General features: G+C 34.2%; 1 protein-coding gene across 4 annotated transcripts in view; it reads left to right on the forward strand.

Moving 5' to 3' along the window:
* The window catches only part of FSTL5 (follistatin like 5), a 786,930-nt gene that overhangs the window by 71,862 nt on the left and 692,727 nt on the right, over nt 1-22,341 (forward strand). For all 4 annotated transcript variants that reach the window (XM_045055718.1, XM_045055716.1, XM_045055717.1 and 1 more), the window contains exon 2: nt 3,876-4,017. In XM_045055718.1, coding sequence (XP_044911653.1) covers nt 3,892-4,017 — 126 coding nt within the window. In that variant the 5' untranslated portion in view covers nt 3,876-3,891. The remainder of the gene's footprint in view (nt 1-3,875; nt 4,018-22,341) is intronic.

Genomic DNA, 22,341 nt, shown 5'->3' on the forward strand with positions numbered 1-22,341 from the left:
GGTATCAAGTAAGTCACTCTAGTTGCATGATAGCTGCTGAGATAAAGCATTTATATTTTAAAATTTTGTGTAACTTGGTATTATTAAGAAATTTTATACTTGAAAATTATAGGACTATCAATGAAAAAATTAATCATGGTTAGTAATATGAAAAGTAGATTTAAATGGTATAAATAAGTTGTATATGATGCACTGAAGGTTTACATGTTGACTTGTTATTAACTTTTGGTGAAATTTCTTAAAGTAAATATTCCTAGTCTATTGCCTCTTGGCAGAGAAAATATTTCAGGAGACTGTTGAACTAATTATCAATGTGTGGAAGTTTACTTACCCAAAATTTATGAGATTTTTGGTGACCTATTAAAATTTTGTTCATTCAGTCTATATAGTATATGAAATATTTGTAGCCCTGTGGAATATATGTGTGTGAGTGTGTGTGCATGTGTGTGAGTGTGTGTGTGACAGTGAATTAGAAAGAGGAAGAAAAAGCGGTGCCTGGGTTAAACCACCGACTTTGGCTCAAGTCATGATCTCGTGGTTTGTGAGGTTGAGACCTGCGTCGGGCTCTGTGCTCACAGCTCAGAGCCTGGTGCCTGGTTTGGATTCTGTGTCTCCCTCTCTCTCTTCCCCTCCCCCACTCATGCTCTGTGTCTCTCTCGATTTCTCAAAAGTAAATAAACATTAAAAGAGAGAGAGAGAGAGAGAGGAAGAAAAAGAGAAACGCTTAAATGTTCAGTTTAAGAAATTTATGACTTCACCTTTACCCCATCATGGTGGGACAAGGTTGTGATCATACCTCTTTTCTCCCTCTCCTGTTTGACAACTGAGTAAAATAGTATTCAGAACCCTTAGAAAATATCCCTTCAGCTCAGTTGGTACTGTTTGCTTTATTCTTGGGCTGTATCTTGGATTTAAAATATTCCATCCAGTTGTCTTATAAACAAATATTTACCTCTGAGAGAAGGATTAGACTATACATCAAAATGACAGCAAAGGGATGGATTGCAAATGAAATTATTTAGTTTTCTGGGTTAGTTTTCAGACATTTTGTAGTGGTAGTGAAATAGGAATTGCATTCAATTTCATCAAAATGCAAAAAACACAATCTGTTTTTTACTATTGAATGCAGGATGACATTCATTTATGCATTCATTTATTGAGTGTCTAGTGGGTACCAGACAATTTGCCAGTCCCAGATGATATAATGCTAAAAAGAAAAAAAAAACAGATCGCTGCATTCATGAACTTTGAAGGAGATGATAATTATATAATGCAGTGAAGAAGACCAACATTATTCAAATTATCACATTAATGATGTCTAATTGCAAATGGTTGCTCTGAAATGAAGGGGAACTGATCTATGAGAATGAGTAGTTAAGAAATGCAATTCAGGCTTGGTGTGATGAGGACAGCCCTTAAGGGATATGTTTGATATGTGAAGGCCTTTGGGTGATAAATGGGGGTGGGGAGAGGTGAATTTCAAATGGTGGAAATACTGTATGAAAGTCTTATAGTGAGAATGGACCAAATAAGTTCAGTGTGGCTGGAGAGCAGTTCTTTGGAGGAAGAGAAAGATATGCACAGCCTAGACTCTGTGGGCACTTATAGATTATTTCAGGGATTTTGGTTTTTATTTCAAGGGTAAATGAGTATATCTTAAAGTTATTAACAAGGGCAATTACATCATGATATTTGCTTTTGACATGATCACTCAGGCTATTGGGTAGGGAATAATTCAAGGTGTATGTGCATAAATGTGGACGGCCACTGAGGATGTGATTGAGGCAATTTAGGGGACAAGTGGTGCTGATAATTGAACTAGGGTTGTGACAGTAGACTGGAAAGAAACTAATGTTTGGGATATATAGTTTGAAGGTAGAACTAACAGAATTTAAGGATGGGTTTGATATGAAAGGTAAAGGAGACAAATCTGTCTCCTTTGTCTCTGGCTTGAGTGAATAAATGAGTGGAAATCTGGGAAAGCATGACTTTATGTGGGGTTTGTATACTATAAACTGTTTTTGAAACATAAAGGTGGAGTTGTTAAGTAGGTTAACTATGCCAATCTGGAGATTGGATGAGAATCAATAATATAAAAGTTTCCCCTGCTATCTGTAAGTATAGCCTTTCTATAAAAACTTTTATAAGCCAAAAAGCATAAAATGAAGAAGGAATTGTCATTAATTTATATTGAAAAATTTTTGAATGTTCTCAGACCCCCCACAAAACCCTCTTAGTCTTTTCTGATACCTTAGGAGACATCTTGCTCACGGATGCACAAAATAAATCAAGATAAAGCATGGGCGCTCACAGACACAGTTCAAAGCTCTGGTGGCTTGGTGCTGACATGTTGAATGTAGGTTGGAAGGAGCTTGGTTGGGCCACTGTCTCTGCTCCATGCTCCTGAAGTGCTCTGCTTCCTTAAGGGCTGACTGCAAAACAGATGCTCAATACTGTTAACCCCTTTCACCTTTTTGTTTTGTGAAAGCAAAAATCGCCTTCGCATTTCTTTTGGTTAGTGAAAACAGGTACTAATGTAGCTGTTCAGTAAAAGCAAAGTGGTCTAAGGTAAGTTTCAAAAAGCAGGAGGTAGCTGTAATTAAAACCACAGATGTTGTTGAATGTTTGGCTGCATGAATAGAGTAGGTAAGTGGCTAACAACAAAATTTGATAAACTATAATATTAAATAGTGAAGCAAAGGAGTGGGATGAACTTGCAAAAGGGCTGAGATGGAGTTTTCTTTACAGAAATTCTACAGAAATGGAAGTCAGGGGTGTCATAAAATTCCAGGTAAAGTGACCATTTCTTGAAAAAAAGAAATGTTACTTGGATAGGGTGATAGAAATGCTTGCATGGACTCGGTTCAGAAATTAGCTAGAATGAGATACACAACTCTTTCAGAAAATTCAAAAAGTAGAAGAGAAAAATGATCTTTAAAAAATCTTAAAAAACCTTAAGATTTGAGCATCTTTAAAGATGGACATTAATAATTGGGTGGGGAGTTTAGAAAACAGTAACCAGCATGGTTAAATACTTGGTTGAGTTTCTCAAGAAGTCAGATGTACGGTATGGATTAGACAGGAGCAGAAAGAGCTCTTTTTTTTGTTTTTTTGGCACATTAGGTGCAAATATATGTTGGTGAAAATGATAAAAAGAAATATAGTTTAATTCAAAGCATTGATTTGTTGGTTAGGAAGAGGGCTTAGAGTTATATGATAATAAATTTATGCCATTTTACAATTTCTCTTGTGTGTCCAAAGACGCAGAGAAGTGGAAAGACTCGTATAGTTTTGAGTTTAAAGCACTTATGAAGAAATTTTTTGAAAATATTCTTTGTGATAGTGTTGGAAAAATGCACTCACAACTCAGTATAACTGTCTGCCTAATTTTTGTTGTACCTCAGTTTATGAAGTGCCTACCATAGAAGACTGCCTTATCAAACTGTCAGCAGTCTTTACTAGTGAATTATTTTAGTTAAGTGATATTCATCAAATGTACTCAAAGAGGAGTTCAAGATTTATAAGTATGTTGACAATTGTACTCTATACAGATGCTTTTTCATTTTCATTTTCTTTCAACTTGATTTTAATTATTTTTTTCCTCAAGACATTTTGATTGGCTTCTATATTTCTATGTATGTAATGTTGTGTAAAGCTGTATGAGTGAGAATTTTTTTAAAAAACTGTTTGTTATGATGAAGGGGATCCTAATCTTTAATTGGAGAGGCTTACCTGTCTGTTATGGATTCAGTTGACAGTTGCCTACAAGTATTGATTAGATCTGTGGAGATTTCTATGCACTATTGAATATTTCTTGATGCATTTTTTAAATATATAATGCATTTTCTGATTACTTTCAATGCTAATTTTCACAGGTGGAAAGCAATAAGAATGTTTAAGTGCTGGTCAGCTGTTTTGGTTCTTGGATTCATTTTTCTGGAGTCAGAAGGAAGGCCAACCAAAGAAGCAGGATATGGCCTTAAATCCTACCAACCTCTAATAAGATTGCGACACAAGGTACAGTCACCATTCTGAATTTGCACACAATGCCTACCAATTATGAACTAAACTACTAGGTGTCTGCTTTATTATTCACTCAGGAGCACTTATGTCAGTATATGCCTTCAGAATAAAATTTCCATATAAAAATGCACATTTAAAAATGAGAAATGACTAATTTAGAAATTTATAATTTGGGGAATTAAGTATTTCTTGACAAAATATAGAGATGGTTTATTGAAAAAAAATCATTAAAATTTACATTAGGCCATAATAATGGATTTATAAAAATAAGTAAATCTGTTAACCTAATCAATCAGATAGTTTCTGTCATTTCCATATTAAGTTTAGGACTTTTTAAACTAAACATAAGTGTTATGTTTTTTAATTAGCAATAAAAGTAAATAAAAAAGGATATCTATTCCATCTGGAGATATATAGGTTGACAAAGAATTAGAATTTGTAGAAATCATTAGACATTTTAATTTCATAAAATTCATGTTATTTTATATTGGGCAAATGCATCACTTCCTTATGTTAAATATTTTCAAACATAAAATAAGTTGATATTTAGACATACTATAAATTATATAGATTACTTATGTTAATTAATTAATTATATTAATTATATTATACTTAATTAAGCTAGTGCTTTTATTTTAATAACAGATCATTATGCTAAAGCAGTTTCATCCAATCAAATTAATTTAATCAAATTAGATTAAATCAAATCAAATCAATACATTTTGGTCTTAATAGAAAGCAGATAATAATAATAATTATGGGAGAAAATATATATTTTAAAGTTTCTTATGTTACTTGTCTTAAAAGAAACACTTGAAATAAATATAAGTACAGTTGACCCCTGAACAACATGGGGTTATTTAACATGGGGTTAGGAGCACTGACCCCTGCATAGTCAAAAATCTAAGCATAACTTTTGACTCCCTCAAATCTTAAATACTAATAGGCTACTGTTGACTGATAATATAAACAGTTGATTAACACAGATTTTGTATTGTATATGTATTATATGCTATATTCTCACAATAAAGTTAGCTAGAGAAAAAAACATTTTTAAAAATTAGAAGGAAAATTTACATTTATACTACTGTACTACATTTATTTAAAAAATCATGTATAAGTGGACCCACCCAGTTCAAACCTGTGTTGTATAAATACATGTATGTTTTCATGCATATATTTTTGCTAAAATTCTTTCATAATATTACAGCGTTTTGATAAAATAGGTAACTTTTACTTGGATTTTTATGTGCCAGACCATAGGGTAAGCTCTTAAATGTCATATTTTATTTAATCTCCAAACAATCTTATAAAGATGTACCAGTTTAATTTTATAGAAACATTAAGGGATTCAATGAATGCAAAAATTTATTAAATATATTAACTGACTAGGGTAATGTGAAGTATAAGCTTGATAGCCAGAAAAGAAATAAAATAAGTAAAATATGAAAATATACTTCAATGTCAAAAATCATTGTTGAAATTTATTCATGTGTGAAAGGAGATAAGTTTCTAGGTAAATGCAGCTGGAGAATTGGACCTGTTCTGCTACCTTTCAATTATCATTTGTGTTCCCTACCTCACAGACTGTCAGTTTCATCCTACTCCAATTTTTAGAAATAATAACTGCTTTATGCATACTCTGAAAACACTATTAATGCAATGTATTGGCTTATTTTGTTACATACTAGTAATTATTTAATCTTTCTGTTTGTCTCCCCTGAGTTATATGTTTTGAGGTCGGAAACTATGCCTTTCTAATCTTTTCATTCTGGTGCCATGAGTATAATTGATACTGTTTAATTGACTCCATGGCGGAGAAATGATCAGCAGAATGCATGGCTATGCTGTTTTTATTGTTCTTCTGCTAAATATAATACCACAGGTTTTTATGTGTCAGTGTACGTTTATAAACAAACCATTTTGAATTAAATGTGGATATTGAAGATAAATTATTTATCATGTATTGCCATGAGATTTGGACCTTTAAAGAAAAGAAACAACACAGTGAGTCAAGCCTGTTTTAGAAACACAGATAATCACTCCAAATGATCAAAGTTACCTCTCAGTCTTTTCCATCTCTATGGGTCTTACCTCTGAATAGTTACAGATAATATATTATTACTGTTATTTAAAAACAAAATGGCAGAGAATATTAGTAATACCTAACTTTCCAACAATTTTGGACAGAGGTAAAATTAAGTTATAAAAGGCATTTTGTGAATGTGTGTGTGAAAGTGTGTATCTTGACAAAAGTAAAGAATATCCTAGGTTGTGCCAGTCCCTGCCAAAACCCCACCAAGTACTTTCCACTCACTAGCAATACCCCTACCCAACCACAGGGAATCCAAGGTCTTTATTTCCCCAAGACCTTGAGGATTAAGCTCATTATAGTCTGTCTATCTATCTATCTATCTATCTATCTATCTATCTATCTATCTATTTAAAGTAGGCTCCAACACGGGGCTTGAACTCGACCCTGAGATCAAGACCTGAGCTGAGATCAAGAGTCAGATGCTCAACCGACTAAGCCACCCAGGCACCCTGCCTTTATTTCTGTTTGAATCAATTATTATTTGCATTCCAGAAATGCCCTGCCATCCTTTTTCCACTGATTCCCATTTCAGCTTTGCTTAGTTGCAACATTAGTGGTAAGGCTTTCACAAACCATAATTAAAAACTGTTACAGTCACAGACATTTTCTATCTCTCCTTTTAAAATGCATTTTCATCTATAGAACTTATCACCATTTGTCATATATATTTATATGAGAAATATATATGTTTTATATGTGTATGTGTATATTTGACTTATTTATTAGTTTATTGGATTGTTCCCTTCCATCATGATGTGAGCCACTATTCATCTTGCTATCCTACAGCACCTAAAATTGTATTGGCACATGGCCAACATTTAATAAATATGTATGGAATGAATGATTGCACCTGCTGACTAGAATAAGGCTGAAATCATATATGGTATATATAATTATATTATATAGTTTATTATAATTATTAATAAATTAGGTATGATTTTTCTATTAATTTATCATAGTAAGATCAACAGAGAAATACTTAATAAAATGTTTAAAATAGATTATTTTAACATACATGAATTAATTTACTATTATTTTTTATTTCCTATTATTTGTTATTATTTATTTTAAATAAAAATGGTTTTATTTAAATCACAAAGAATATAAATGTCTATATTTCTATAAGACTTAGGGAATACACAAGAAGATTTTCTATTTGGTTTAGGCTCCACTGTATTGAATATATTTATTGACTAAAAAAACTATAAAATAAATACTAGATAAAATAGATCTTGAGATATAATTAGCTATTTTCCACATTTTCCCCAGAAAGATGTCAGTACTTTGAGTCTAAACAAATATTATGTTTAGGACTCATGTTTATCAAATGTTTGTGTGCCAACTGTATAATGAATCCTCATTAGGGAGAAAAAGTGAAATGTGACTTATTTGTCAGATTACATAAAAATATATTGTAGATAGAAATATAAATATATATGTACACATTTTTATCATTTATAACTATATGTACACATAAATATGATTGAAAACCTATGTCTGTGTCTCAAGATAAAAACGAATACCATATAAATTCATCATGTTAATTATAGAAATTCTAATTATAGTCCACAGTATGTCTGAAGGAGCTGATCATGTGTTTTAACTGCTGTGTTATCCAACAGGCATTTATGAAACATCAAATGTAAGGATTCAGTAGCTTTATTCCATACATTAGGTCATTTAATTATGAATATTCATATGCAGTAAGGAATTTTATTATTTCTTAGATGAGGAAATTAGATTCACAAATGTATAGTAATTTTTACTGTCACATACCTAGAAATTTAGGAGAAAGGATTTAGGATTGAATACACAGAGACTAAATAATGCAGAGTACACAATGAGAACTTTTTATAGTAATTTGACCTGTGTGCCATATATTTCCTATTCTTCCCACATTCTGATCACATTGTAGGAAGGTAGGATATTATATCCCTCTGTCGTTGGATGGCACTGTGTGTGTAGTTCTGGCCAATGAGTTAATAGAAGTGCCATGGAATGCATCTGGACTGAACATTTGACTGCACTTACAAAATGTTCAGCTCAGGTCATAGTCTCAAGGTTCGTGGGTTTGAGCCCCATGTCAGGCTCTGTGCTAACAGCTCAGAGCCTGGAGCCTGCTTTGGATTCTGTGTCGCCCTCTCTCTCTCTCTCTCCCTCCCCCGCTCATGCTCTGTCCCTGTCTCTCTCAAAAATAAATAATAAACATTAAAAATATTAAACATTCTGTCAGAAGTTTGCTTATATATTCTATCAGAAATCCTGGCAATGCGGTTTTGTTTTTGCCTCTTTTAGTCTTTCTCAATTTTTTTAACAGGCTTTTTTAAAATTTGTTTTTCCAAGGTAATTTCTTTTTTTTTTTTTTTTTTATTTGAGTATAGTTGACATGCAATGTTATCTTAGTTTCAGGTGTACAACATAGTGATTCAGTAACTCTATATGTTATGCTTACTACTACTTTCAGCACAGTTTTAGGTTAACAACCAAAGTGAGCCCAAATTCAGAGTGCCCATATTCCTCTTGGCACCACACCTGTGCACCCCTCCTCCACTATCAACCTTCTGCTGGATATTTTGCCATTTAGGTTTATATAAATCTTTTATAAAGACCTCACAAAAATGAGTGTTCTGACAATATTCAAATAAGTAAACAAATATAACATAAAATTTTAAAATCTATTATTTGAAGTGATGTAAACATTTCTCTTAATTGTGTAAAGGTTTAATCGCTTATATTGTATTTCTTTCAAATTTATATTTTATTTCTTTTAAATTTTAAATATACAGCAAATTTGAATGAACTTTACAGTGAATATTCATATAACCAAAACCTAGACAAATATTTTCTTATGCTTGATTTTCACATATATGTGTATATGTTTGTGTGCATCTCCATTCCTCTTTTCATTTATTAATCTACCATATTTTTTATTTATTTCAAATTATAGACAGTACACTTTTCTGTCTTAAATACTTTAGTACATATCATTAATTAGAGTTAAATATTTATTTAGAGATTTTTTTCTTTTGAGATGACATTTTATACACAATGGAAAGGTCTGCTCTTATGTTTTTATTCTTTGAATTTTGACAAATGTGTGCACATCTGCAATAAATATCAAAATACATGGGGCACCTGGGTGGCTCAGGCAGTTGAGCGTCAGACTTTGACTCAGGTCATGATGTCCCATTCGTGGGTTTAAGCCCTGTAACAGAGCCCCCTTCAGATCCTCTGTCTGCCTTTCTCTCTGCCACTCAACTCTCTCTTTCTCTCAAAAATAAACATTAAAAAATTCAAAACACAATTATTTTGGGAAGATGGTGGCATAGGAGGCCGATGGGCTCACTTCATCCTGCTGATCACTTATATTCCATCCACATCTGCCTAAATAACCCAGAAAAATGCCAGAAGACTAGCAGAACAGACTCTCCAGAGCCAAGCATAGACAAGAGACCCACGGAAGAGGGTTGGAAGGGCAGAGAGGTGGTGTGCGCTACAGGGACTGGCGGGAGGGAGCCGGGGTGGTGGAAGGGCAGCCCACCCTGCAAGGCAGAGCCCCCGAGTCTGGCTTGCAAAAGCAGAGGGACCAGACTCCCTGAGTTTTGACAGCCAGTGGGACTTAATATCTGGAATGTTAAATGTCAACAGCTCTGCTCTCGGAGAGCAGGGAGGGCGATAGAACTGGGAGGGACTGTTGTTGAGCCCCAGAAGGAGAGCTCGGTGGGGGAACAAAGGCACTGGAAAGTGCCATTTCCCTCTCCCATCCCCCAGGCAAATTCCAAAGGGAACCAGTTCCCGTCACCAAACTTTCTTGCACCTTGCAAACGCCCAGCGCTGTGCTCCTGTGGATCAATCCCTCTGACGGGCCTGCCTCTCTCCCAGTGCTGCAGGTCACCTCCTGCAAGGGACCACCAAAGGCAAAGCAAGCTAAGACTGCCCCTCCCACCCCTGTTCACCTTGTGGATCCACACTGGCTAATATGCCCTATCCAATCAGAGCAGCACCACAAGCCTGACACTGTGCAAGTAGCCCAGACAGGGGCCACACCACTCCACAGTGAGTCCTGCCCCTGGGAGAGGGGAAGATAAGGTACACACCAGGCTGACTGTGGCCCCAGCAGTGGGCTGGGGACAGACATCGGGTCTGCCTGCGGCCCCGCCCACCAACACAGTTACTCTGGACAGCACAGGGGAAGTGCCCTGCAGTTTGGAGCTACCACAGGGACTACCCAAAATGACGAAATGGAAGAATTCTCCTCAAAAGAAACTCCAGGAAGTAGCGACAGCTAACAAATTGATCAAAACTGATTTAAACAATATAACAGAACAAGAATTCAGAATAATAGTCATAAAATTAATTGCTGGATTTGAAAAAAGCATAGAGGACAGCAGAGACTCTATTGCTACAGAGATCAAGGGACTAAAAAATAGTCATGAGGAACTAAAAAATGCTATAAAAGAGGTGGAAAATAAAATGGAGGTGGCCATTGCATGGATTGAAGAGGCAGAGGCAGAGGAGAGAATAGGTGAATTAGAAGATAAAATTATGGAAAAAGAGAAATCTGAGAAAAAGATAAAAAATCCAGTAGTATAAGGGGAGAATTAGAGAACTAAGTGATGCAATCAAATGGAACAATATCCGTATCATAGGAATTCCAGAAGAAGAAGAAGAGAGAAAGGGGCTGAAGATGTACTTGAACAAATCATAGCTGAGAACTTCCCTGATCTGGGGAAGGAAAAAGGCATTGAAATCCAAGAGGCACAGAGAACTCCCTTCAGACATAACTTGAATCCATCTTCGGCATGACATATCCTAGTGAAACTGGCAAAATACAAGGATAAAGAGAGAATTCTGAAAGCAGCTAGGGATAAACAAGCTCTAACTTACAAAGGTAGACCCTTAAGAGTAGTGGCAGACCTATCTACTGAAACTTGTCAGGCCAGAAAAGAATGGCAGGAAATCTTCAATGTGATGAACAGAAAAAATATGCAGCCGAGAATCCTTTATCCAGCAAGTCTGTCATTCAGAATAGGAGAGATAAAGGTCTTCCCAAACAAACAAAAACTGAAGGAATTCATCACCACTAAACCAGCCCTACAAGAGATCCTAAGGGGGATTCTGTTAGTGAAATGTTGCAAGGAACACAAAGGACCAGAGACATCACTACAAGCATGAAACCTACAGACATCGCAATGACTCTAAACCCATATCTTTCTATAATAATACTGAATGTAAATGGACTAAGTGCTCCAACCAAAAGACATAGGGCATCAGAATGGATAAAAAAAAAAACAAGACCCATCTATTTGTTGTCTACAAGAGACTCATTTTGGGCCTGAGGACACCTTCAGATTGAAAGTGAGGGGATGGAGAACTATCTATCATGCTACTGGAAATCAAAAGAAAGCTGGAGTAGCCATACTTATATCAGACACACTAGATTTTAAATTAAAGGCTGTAACAAGAGATGAAGAAGGGCATTATATAATAATTACAGGGTCTCTCCATAAGGAAGAGCTAACAATTATAAATGTCTATGCACTGAATACGGGAGCCCCCAAATATATAAAACAATTACTCACAAACATAAGTAACCTTACTGATCAAAATGTGGTAATTGCAGGGGACTTTAATACTCCACTTACAACAATGGATAGATCATCTAGACATAGGATCAATAAACAAGGGCCCTGAATGATACATTGGATTAGATGGACTTGACAGATATATTTAGAACTCTGCATCTCAAAGCAACAGAATATATTTTCTTCTCAAGTGTACATGGAACATTCTCCAAGATAGATCACATACTGGGTCACAAAACAGCCCTTCATACGTATACAAAAATTGAGATCATACCATGCACATTTTCAGTCCAAAATGCTATGAAACTTGAAATCAACTTCAGGAAAAAGTCTGGAAAAGCTCTAAAAGCATGGATGTTAAAGAATACCCACTAAAGAATGAATGGGTTTTCCAGTCAATTTTAGAAGAAATTAAAAACTGTGTCGAAACAAATGAAAATGAAAATGCAACAATCCAAATGCTTTGGTATGCAGCAAAGGCAGTCTTAAGAGGAAAATACATTGCAATCTAGGCCTATGTCAAGGAACAAGAAAAATCCCAAATACAAAATCTAACAGCACACCTAAAGGAAATAGAAGCAGAACAACAAAGACACCCCAAACCCAGGAGAAGAAGAGAAATAATAATCAGAGCAGAAATAAACAATATAGAATCTAAAAAAAACAGTAGAGCAAATCAATGAAACCAAGAGTTGGTTTTTTGAAAAAAAATAAACAAAATTGATGAATCTCTAGCCAGGCTTCTGAAAAAGAAAAGGGAGATGGCCCAAATAGATAAAATCATGAATTAAAATGGAATTAATACAACCAATCCCTCAGAAATACAAGCAATTATCAGGGAATACTATGAAAAATTATATGCCAACAAACTGGACAACCTGGAAGAAATTGACAAATTCGTAAGCACCCACACACTTCCCAAACTCAAACAGGAAGAAATAGAAAACTTGACAGACCCATAACCAGCAAAGAAATGGAATCAGTTATCAAAAATCTCCCAACAAATCAGAGTCCAGGACCAGATAGCCTCCCAGGGGAATTCTACCAGACATTTAAAGCAGAGAGAATACCTATCCTTCTCAAGGTGTTCCAAAAAATAGAAAGGGAAAAAAATCTTCCAGACTCATTCTATGAAGCCAGGATTACTTTGATTCCCAAACCAGGCAGAGACCCAGCCAAAAAAAAGAACTACAGGCCAATATCCCTGATGAATATGGGTGCAAAAATTCTCAATAAGATAGTAGCAAATCGAATTCAACAGCATATAAAAAGAATTATTCACCATGATGAAGTGGGATTCATTCTTGGGCTGGAGGGCTGGTTCAACATTCACAAATCAATCAGTGTGATACATCACATTAATAAAAGAAAAGATAAGAACTATATGATCCTGTCAATCGATGCAGAAAAAGCATTTGACAAAATTCAGGATCCTTTCTTAATAAAAACCCTCAAGATTGTCCGCATAGAGGGAACATACTTAAACATCATAAAAGCCACTTATGAAAAGCCCACAGCTAATATTATCCTCAATGGGGAAGAACTGAGAGCTTTCCCCCTAAGATCAGGAACACGACAGGGATGTTCACTCTCACCACTGTTGTTTAACATAGTGTTGGAAGTTCTAGCATCAGCAATCAGACAACACAAGGAAATCAAAGGCATCAAAATTGGCAAAGATGAAGTCAAACTTTCAATTTTTGTGGATGACATGATATTATACATGAAAACCCAATAGACTCCACCAAACATCTGCTAGAACTGATACATGAATTCAGCAAAGTCGCAGGATACAAAATCAATGTATAGAAATCAGTTGTATTCTTATACACTAATAATGAAGCAACAGAAAGACAAATAAACTGATCCCATTCACAACTGCACCAAGAAGCATAAAATACTTAGGAATAAACCTAACCAAAGATGTAAAAGATCTGTATGCTGAAAACTATAGAAAGCTTATGAAGGAAATTGAAAAAAAGATACAAAGAAATGGAAATACATTCCATGCTTATGGATTGGAAGAATAAATATTGTTAAAGTGTCAATACCACCCAAATCTATCTACACATTCAATGCAATCCCAATCGAAATTGCACCAGCAGTCTTCTCGAAGCTAGAACAAGCAATCCTAAAATTTGTATGGAAACCACAAACGACCCTGAATAGCCAAAGTAATATTGAAGAAGACCAAAGTGGGAGGCATCACAATCCCAGACTTTAGCCTCTACTACAAAGCTTTAATCATCAAGACAGCATGGAGTTGGCACAAAAACAAACACATAGACCAGTGGAATAGAATAGAGACTCCAGAATTGGACCCACAAAAGTATGGTCAACTAATCTTTGACAAAGCAGAAAAGAATATCCAAAGGAAAAAAGACAGTCTCTTTAACAAATGGTGCTGGGAGAACTGGACAGCAACATGCAGAAGACTGAAACTAGACCACTTTCTCACACCATTCACAAAAATAAAGTCAAAATGGATGAAGGACTAAATGTGAGACAAGAAACCAACAATTAACCCTAGAGGAAAAAGCAGGAAAAAAACTCTCTGACCTCAGCTACAGCAATTTCTTTCTTGACACATCTCCAAAGGAAAGGGAATTAAAAGCAACAATGAACTATTGGGACCTCATGAAGATAAAAAGCTTCTGCACTGCAAAGGAAACAATCAACAAAACTAAAAGGCAACCAACGGAATGGAAAAAGATATTTGCAAATGACATATCAGACAAAGGGCTAGTATCCAATATCTATAAAGAACTCACCAAACTCCACACCCGAAAAACAAATAATCCAGTGAAGAAATGGGCATAAGACATGAATAGACACTTCTCTAAAGAAGACATCCAGAAGGCCAACAGGCACATGAAAAGATGCTCAACATTGCTCCTCATCAGGGAAACACAAATAAAAACCACACTGAGCTACCACCTTATGCCAGTCAGAGTGGCTAAAATGGACAAATCAGGAGACTATAGATGCTGGAGAGGATGTGGAAAAACAGGAAACTCTTGTACTGTTGGTGGGAATACAAACTGGTGCAGCCGCTCTGGAAAACAGTGTGGAGGTTCCTCAAAAAAATTAAAAATACATCTACCCTATGACCCAGCAATAGCACTGCTAGAAATTTACCCAAGGGAAACAGGAGTGCTGATGCATAGGGGCACTTGTACCCCAATGTTTATAGGACCACTCTCAACAATAGCCAAATTATGGAAAGGGCCTAAATGTCCATCAACTCTTGAATGGATAAAGAAGTTGTGGTTTATATATATGATGGAATACTACTTGGCAATGAAAAAGAATTAAATCATGCCATTTGCAGCAACATAGATGGAACTGGAGTGTATTATGCTAAGTGAAATTAGTCATACAGAGAAAGATACCCTATGTTTTCACTCTTATGTGGATCCTGAGAAACATAACAGAAGACCATGGGGGAGGGGAAAGAAAAAAAAGAAAAATTAGAGAGGGAGGGAGCCAAATCATAAAAGACTTAAAAACTGGGAACAATCTGAGGGTTGATGGGGGGTAGGAGGCAAAGGAAAGTGGGTGATGGGCATTGAGGAGGGCACCTTTTGGTATGAGCACTGGGTGTTGTATGGAAACCAATTTGACAATAAATTTCATATTAAAATAATAATAAAAAACACAATTATATCAAGATATTGAAAATCATCATCTGTCCCCAAGAAAGTTGCCTTATGCCTCTTCCTGTCAATCTCTGCTGCCCTCCTCATTCTTTCTGAAGCAACCAGTGCTCTGATATTATTCACCATAGTATAGTTTTATCTGTTCTAAAATCCTTGTAAATGGGATCATACTATATATGCAGATTTGTGTAATACTTGTTTTACTCAAAATAATGTATTGAGATTCACTTATGTTATTGTCTCTTAATAGTACATTCCCTTTCATTTCTGAGTAATATTTTACCATATGAATATATCACAGCGTTTAATTTTTTTGTTTTTATATATTTTCTGTTGATGGAAACTTGGTTATAACTCTTATAAATAAAGTGTCTTTGAACATTCTTGTACAATTATGTTTGGTTATATATTTTAATTTTCCTTGGGGTAATAGTTAAGTGTTAGCAGTGGATTGCTGGTTTGTAAGTTGGATATTTTTCCTTTAAAAAGAAACCACCAGAACTTCTAATGATACACAATTTTATATTCTGAACAATAATGTAAAATTTGCAGCTACTCTACATTCAAGACAACTTTTTATGTTCCCTGTCTTAATTTTTATTTTAGTCATTCTGAACAATGGTATTTATTGTAGTTTTAATATTTTTTTGATGACTGGTGGTGACATTGAGAATTTTTTCATTTGTGTACCATTCATAAATTTTGTTTTGTGAAGTGTCCAAAATTTTTTGCCCATTTTTTCTAATATTGTTTTTATTTTCAGTTGTTGAAGTATTTTACATTCTCTCAATACTTCAAAGAAAATATAATTGCTTTATCAAAATATTTATATCATTGTAAAATTTTAAACTAGATAGATCTACTGTTACAGCCTTTAGTGTGATTTCATAAAAAGCAATGTGAAGTCAGTAAAAAGAGTCTACCTTTGGACAGTCTTATATCTATTTATATTTAGGATTATATACACTGCATAATTATACATCAATGTATGTTATAATATATGATAATATATATAATTCAAAATATATTTATTTCACTCATGTTTCATTGTTAACAAATTTAGGAATTCATCTATTGCACCTATTTTATGAGCCACTATAGTTAATCAATCACACCCAATTTAAGATCAAAAACAGTATTTCCCTAGTATATCATCTCTATAACTCACTTCTGTGAGATTAACAATATGCAAACCAGAAATGGCAGAAATAACATTGATGAGAAGGAATTAAAACTCCAGTTAGGAAAAGAAAGAATAAAAGGACATATAACTATTATAATGAGAAAATGTCTCTTGCTTTATCACATTATATTAGAATTTTAACAAGTCTTAAAAATGAAGTTTCATTTCATCTTTGAAGAATAAGAAAGTAAAAGATATTTAATGCTACCGTGTTCTATGTTCCTATCAGTACCATAGATATATAGCAAGTATTGATATAGTGTCAATAATATATCACTAATTGTATCAATTCTGTTTCACTAATCGAATATTTTGGACTTTTTTAAATTTTTGTATTTATTCTCTAAATTTATTGAGGGTTTATAGATATTTAAGAAGTATATATTAATAAATTTTATAATTTTTATTTTTTAAACTTCTATTTAAATTCTACTTAGTTAACATTCAGTGTAATATTTGTTTCAGGTATACAATATAGTGATTCAACAATTCTATACACACCCAGTGCTCATCAAAACAAGTGCATTCTTTAATCCCCATCACCAACTTAACCCATCCTGTCACCCACCTCCCCTCTGGTAACCATCCATGTGTTCTCTATAGTTAAGAATCTCTTGGGTTGCTTTTCTTTTTTTTCCTTTGGTTATTTGTTTTGTTTCTTAGATTCCACATGAGTGAAATCATATGGTATTTGTCTTTCTCTGACTTACTTCACTTAGCATAACATTTCTCTCGAGACACAGAGAGAAAGACAGAGAGAGAGAGAGAGAGAGAGATCACCTCTTCTTTATCTATTCATCCATTGATGGACACTTGGGCTGTTTTCATAATTTAGTTATTGTAGAAAATGCTGCTATAAGCATTGAGGTTCATGTATCCATTTTAATTAGTATTTTTTGTATTCTTTGGGTAAATACCTAGTAGCTATTTACTGGATGGTAGGATAGTTCTATTTTTAACTTTTTGAGGAAACTCCATACTGTTTTCCAGAGTGGCTGCACCAGTTTGCATTCCCACCAACAGTGTAAGAGAGTTCCGTTTTTCTCTACATCACCAACATCTGTTGTTTCCTGTGTTGTTGATTTTAGACATTCTGACAGTTGTGAGATGATATCTCATTGTAGTTTTGATTTGCATTTCCCTGATGATGAGTGATGTTTAACATCTTTTCTCATGTTTGTTGGCCATCTGTATGTCCTCTTGGGGAAAAAAATGTCCATTCATGTCTTCTGCCCATTTTTTAACTGGATTATTTGTTTTTTGGGTTTGAGTTTTATAAGTTCTTTATATATTTTGGATACTCTTTATAAAAAATGACATTTGCAAATGGCATTTACCCCATTCTACAGGTTGCCTTTTAGTTTTGTTGAGTGCTTCCTTCACTGTGTAAAAGCTTTTTATGTTTACAAAGTCCCAATAATTTATTTTTGCTTTTGTTTCCCTTGCTTCAGGAGACATATCTAAAAAGAAGTTGCTATGGTTGATGTCAAAGAGGTTACTGCCTGTGTTCTCCTCTAGGATTTTTGTTGTTTCAGGTGCCACATATAGGTCTTTAAATCCATTTTACAATATATATTTTAAATGTGTTTATTTAATTTTTAGAGAGAGAGTGAGTAGGGGAGGCGTGGAGGGGAGAGGGACAGAGGATCTGAAGCAAGCTCTGTGCTGACAGCAGAGAGCCCAATGCAGAGCTCAAACTCACCAAGTGTTGAGATTATGACCTGAGCCAAAGTTGGATGCTTAACAGACTGAGCCCCCTAGGTTCAGTCTGTTTGAATATATTTTTGAATATGGTATAAGAAAGTACTCCAGTTTAATTCTTTTGAATGTTGCTGTCCAGTTTCCCAACATGATTTGCTGAAGATACTGTATTTTTCTTATTGGATATTCTTCCCTTCTTTATCAAAGATTAATGGATCATATAGTTTGGGTTCATGCCTGGGTTTTCTATTCTGTTCCATTAATCTGTATGTCTGTTTTGTGCCAGTACCATACTATTTTGATCATTACAGCTTTGTAATATAACTTGAAGTCCGGAATTATGGAGGATGGTGTATGTGGAGGATAGAAATTGTGGAGGATGAAAAGAAATGTGGAGGATGCGGAGGCTGGAGGATGATGATGCCTCCAGCTTTGGTTTTCTTTTTTAAGGTTGCTTTGGCTATTTGGAGTCTTTTGTGGTTCCATACAAATTTTAGGATTATTCATTCTGAATCTGTGAAAAACGCTCTTGGTATTTTGATATAGATTAAATTTAATGTGTAGATTGCTTTGAGTAGTTTGGACATTTTAACAATATTTGTTCTCCTAGTCAATGAAATGGAATGGCCTTCCATTTCTTTGTGTCCTTTTAAATTTCTTTCACCAGTGTTTTATAGTTTTCAGAGTACAGGTCTTTCACCTCTTTGGTAAGGTTATTTCTGAGTGTCTTATTGTTTTTGGTACAATTGTAAATGAGATCAATTCCTTATTTTTTCTTTCTGCTGCTTCATTATTCGTGTATAGAAATCCACAAATTTCTGTATATTGACTTTGTATGCTGCCACTTTATTGTGTTTGTCAGTTCTAGCAGTTTTTTGGTGTATTCTTTCTGGTTTTCTATACAGAGTGTCATATCATCTGCCAATAGTGAGATGGGCTTTCTTCTTTTATTTGTTTTTATTTTCTGAATTTTATAACTCTTATTAAGCTTGTTTATGCTTAAGCAATATTATATTGAAAAAAAATGACTACAGTGCTTGTCCACAGAACTATTTCTTTCCTCTGAATGAAGAACATGTTTTAATCAGGTATTAGAGATACTAAGGGAAAGAGTATGTGGATATCTCTGAATGACTATACCAGATTACTAGTTTCCAGTCCATTTTATGCTTAGGTTACAGTTACATGGATGTGACCAAGAAATAATACATGAAAAAGGAAGGCAAACACCAAGTTGAGCAGAAAGCTCTCTTTATTCTACTCCCATTTCACGTAGAGCATTTCTGATTTTTTTTTTATTTTGACTCATAATAAGATTCATTTGGATAAAATTTGTTGCTTAATGCAAATTAAATATAGAAATGGATGGCCTTGATTACTTAGTGATTTTGTGAATTATGGTTTCAAATGATTTAGCTACTTCCAGAACTCAAATTTGTCCCCAAAGGATGTAGATGAGCTAAAACCAAATATATATTTTTAAAAAAATTGAAGACAACTTTAAAAGGTTTTTCCAGGAGAGAAAATTAAATATTTTGAAAAATATTCGTATTAACTTACACAGCCATTACAAAGGCATCACTGAAAGTGAAAGTTGAGATGTATCTTCTTTGTCTACAAGTCCAGTATCTTCATTTTTGCTAGTGTAAAATTCAGGTCTTAACTGTTACATGCCCAAGTTGCTAAAATCAGGTAGTGATAGATTTGTAATAATACCCTGATCTCCTAACAAAGAGTAGATTAGAGATCCTACCCATTAACACATTTTTCTGATATTTTTGTTTAAAACACTATCATCAATTATACACATGCAGCATGTATGTGTATTGTATGTACAAATATAACTGGCACAAGCATATTTTTACCAATTGTACTAGATTTTCAGCTTCTAAAACTTTCTCTTCAAAACTTGATATGCCAAATAACTATGTGTTCTCAAAAAAAAGACAAAAAAAACCCAAATTTTTATTTCTTCCTGAAGAATCATAGCCATTGTTTAAGTTCATTATTATGCTAAAAAGCAGCCTTTTAAACACAAATAGAATTGACCTTGTGCTATAGTTCAAGCCCTGTTGTTATGTCTAGTGTCCCTCTTTTTGGAAAACTGTTTCTTAAGATCTTATGATTTTTCCTCTTGATTGATATAATAAAGTTGCTTATTCACCTCCCAGAAGTCTGTATTCATTGCCCCTGAGAACATTATTTCTGTGAAATGTTCTACTGAAAATGGATTCTAATGACCAAGTCATTTGGAGAGAACTGCAGAGTGTGCTTCTGTGGAAATACACAATGCACAAGAGCATATTCAAGTCTGAGAAATATTCTAAACTTTGCTTAACCTAGAATTTCCCAACTAAATGGACTATAGAAAATTTTCAACACCTTCTGGTATTCTAAGAAACACAATTTGGGAAACTATGCTCTAGTAGCTTTAGAATTAATTGTTGCTATACACATCACCCAACTTTGACTCTCTTGAAACTAACGATATTAGAGATCCAGCTTGGGCGCCTGGGTGGCTCAGTCGGTTAAGCGGCCCACTTCGGCTCAGGTCATGATCTCATGGTCAGTGAGTTCAAGCCCCGCGTCGTGCTCTGTGCTGACCGCTCAGAGCCTGGAGCCTCTTTCAGATTCTGTGTCTCCCTCTCTCTGACCCTCCCCCGTTCATGCTCTGTCTCTCTCTGTCTCAAAAATAAATAAACGTTAAAAAGAAATTTAAAAAAAGATCTGGCTTACCATCCTTTTATAGTTAAAAACAACAAAGTGTTATAAGTCCATCTTTTCTCTTTTTTTATCAGTGTCTATTTTAGGTTTGTTTTTTCTAGAAATAATCTTGATGTTATAGTATAATAATTATGATACATGTATCTTTTCAAATTTGTTTTTTTATTTTCCTTAAATCGCATGCTATGTGTAATCACCATTCTTCGAAATACTGCTGTCAGCAACTAGGCTGTATTATTAAATAAAAAATCAAAGTACACCAATTTTAAATTTTTTAATTGAGATAACTTAGATACAGCGAAGCATGTAGATCATCACCTTAAATTTAGGTACATTTTTACGTATGTACATATTTGCAGTGCCTCCACTTACATTATGATACAAAATTTTTTTTGCAGTCCAGGAGTTTCCTTTTAAAAGTTCTAATTAATGGCATCTTCTGAAGATAACCACTATTCCATATTTTTTGCCATAAATTAGTATTCCTTTTGAACTTCATATATAAATGGCATCCTGATGCAAGTATTCTTTAGTGTATGGCTTGTTTGTTTATTTTGCTAAACACTATGTGATGTTTATCTACATTGATGAATGTAACAGAACTGTATTGTTTTTAGTACTCTATAGTGCCTTATTACACAAAATTGACAATATGTTATGCATTTTGTTTTTGATGGGTATTCTAGGAATAGGAATTCTCCTAGTTTGGGGGCTATTATGACATTCTGCATATGCCTTTTGTTGGACATATGCATTTATTCCTCTTGAAGTGTTAACTATAAGATTATGGGGTTGGCACATATTTAGATTTAATAGATAAAGCCAAAGAGTTTTCTAAAGTGTTTGTGCCAGCGTATTTGTTTTGTAAAGTATTTCAGAATGATTTAGCAATTATTTTAATTCTAGATCTTTCTTTTGTCTACCTAGATGGAAAAAATGAGGTGTGAACAGATGTTATATTATTGTTGCTGCTGACTAATGGATGAGCAAAACAATTACAGGATGATTAAGTGACTGAATATTCAGCTTTTTAGATAAAAAGATACTAAAATTGAGGCTCCAAAATTTCTTACTAAGTCCATTTTTGAAAGTTTAATACAATGTGCATTAGTATGAAATGTCTCACTTGGAAAAAGAGCCATTCTTCCTTTATAAAGTTACCCTAATTATAAACAAATCACAGAACTAGAAGTTTAGTTTTTTCTTAAAGACTTTTACCCTTTTTGACATGTGAGGAAACTTAATGATTGTCAATTTAAGCTTCTTACAGTTTTTGTACATAAACACCAAAGTTCCCAGTATCTATTTATTTAACATAAAATGGTCTCTCAGATACGGCATTTTATATTTATACTCTTTGGAATAAGTCAT

Source organism: Felis catus, chromosome B1 (assembly GCF_018350175.1).
Source record: "Felis catus isolate Fca126 chromosome B1, F.catus_Fca126_mat1.0, whole genome shotgun sequence".
NCBI classification, from domain to species: domain Eukaryota; kingdom Metazoa; phylum Chordata; class Mammalia; order Carnivora; family Felidae; genus Felis; species Felis catus.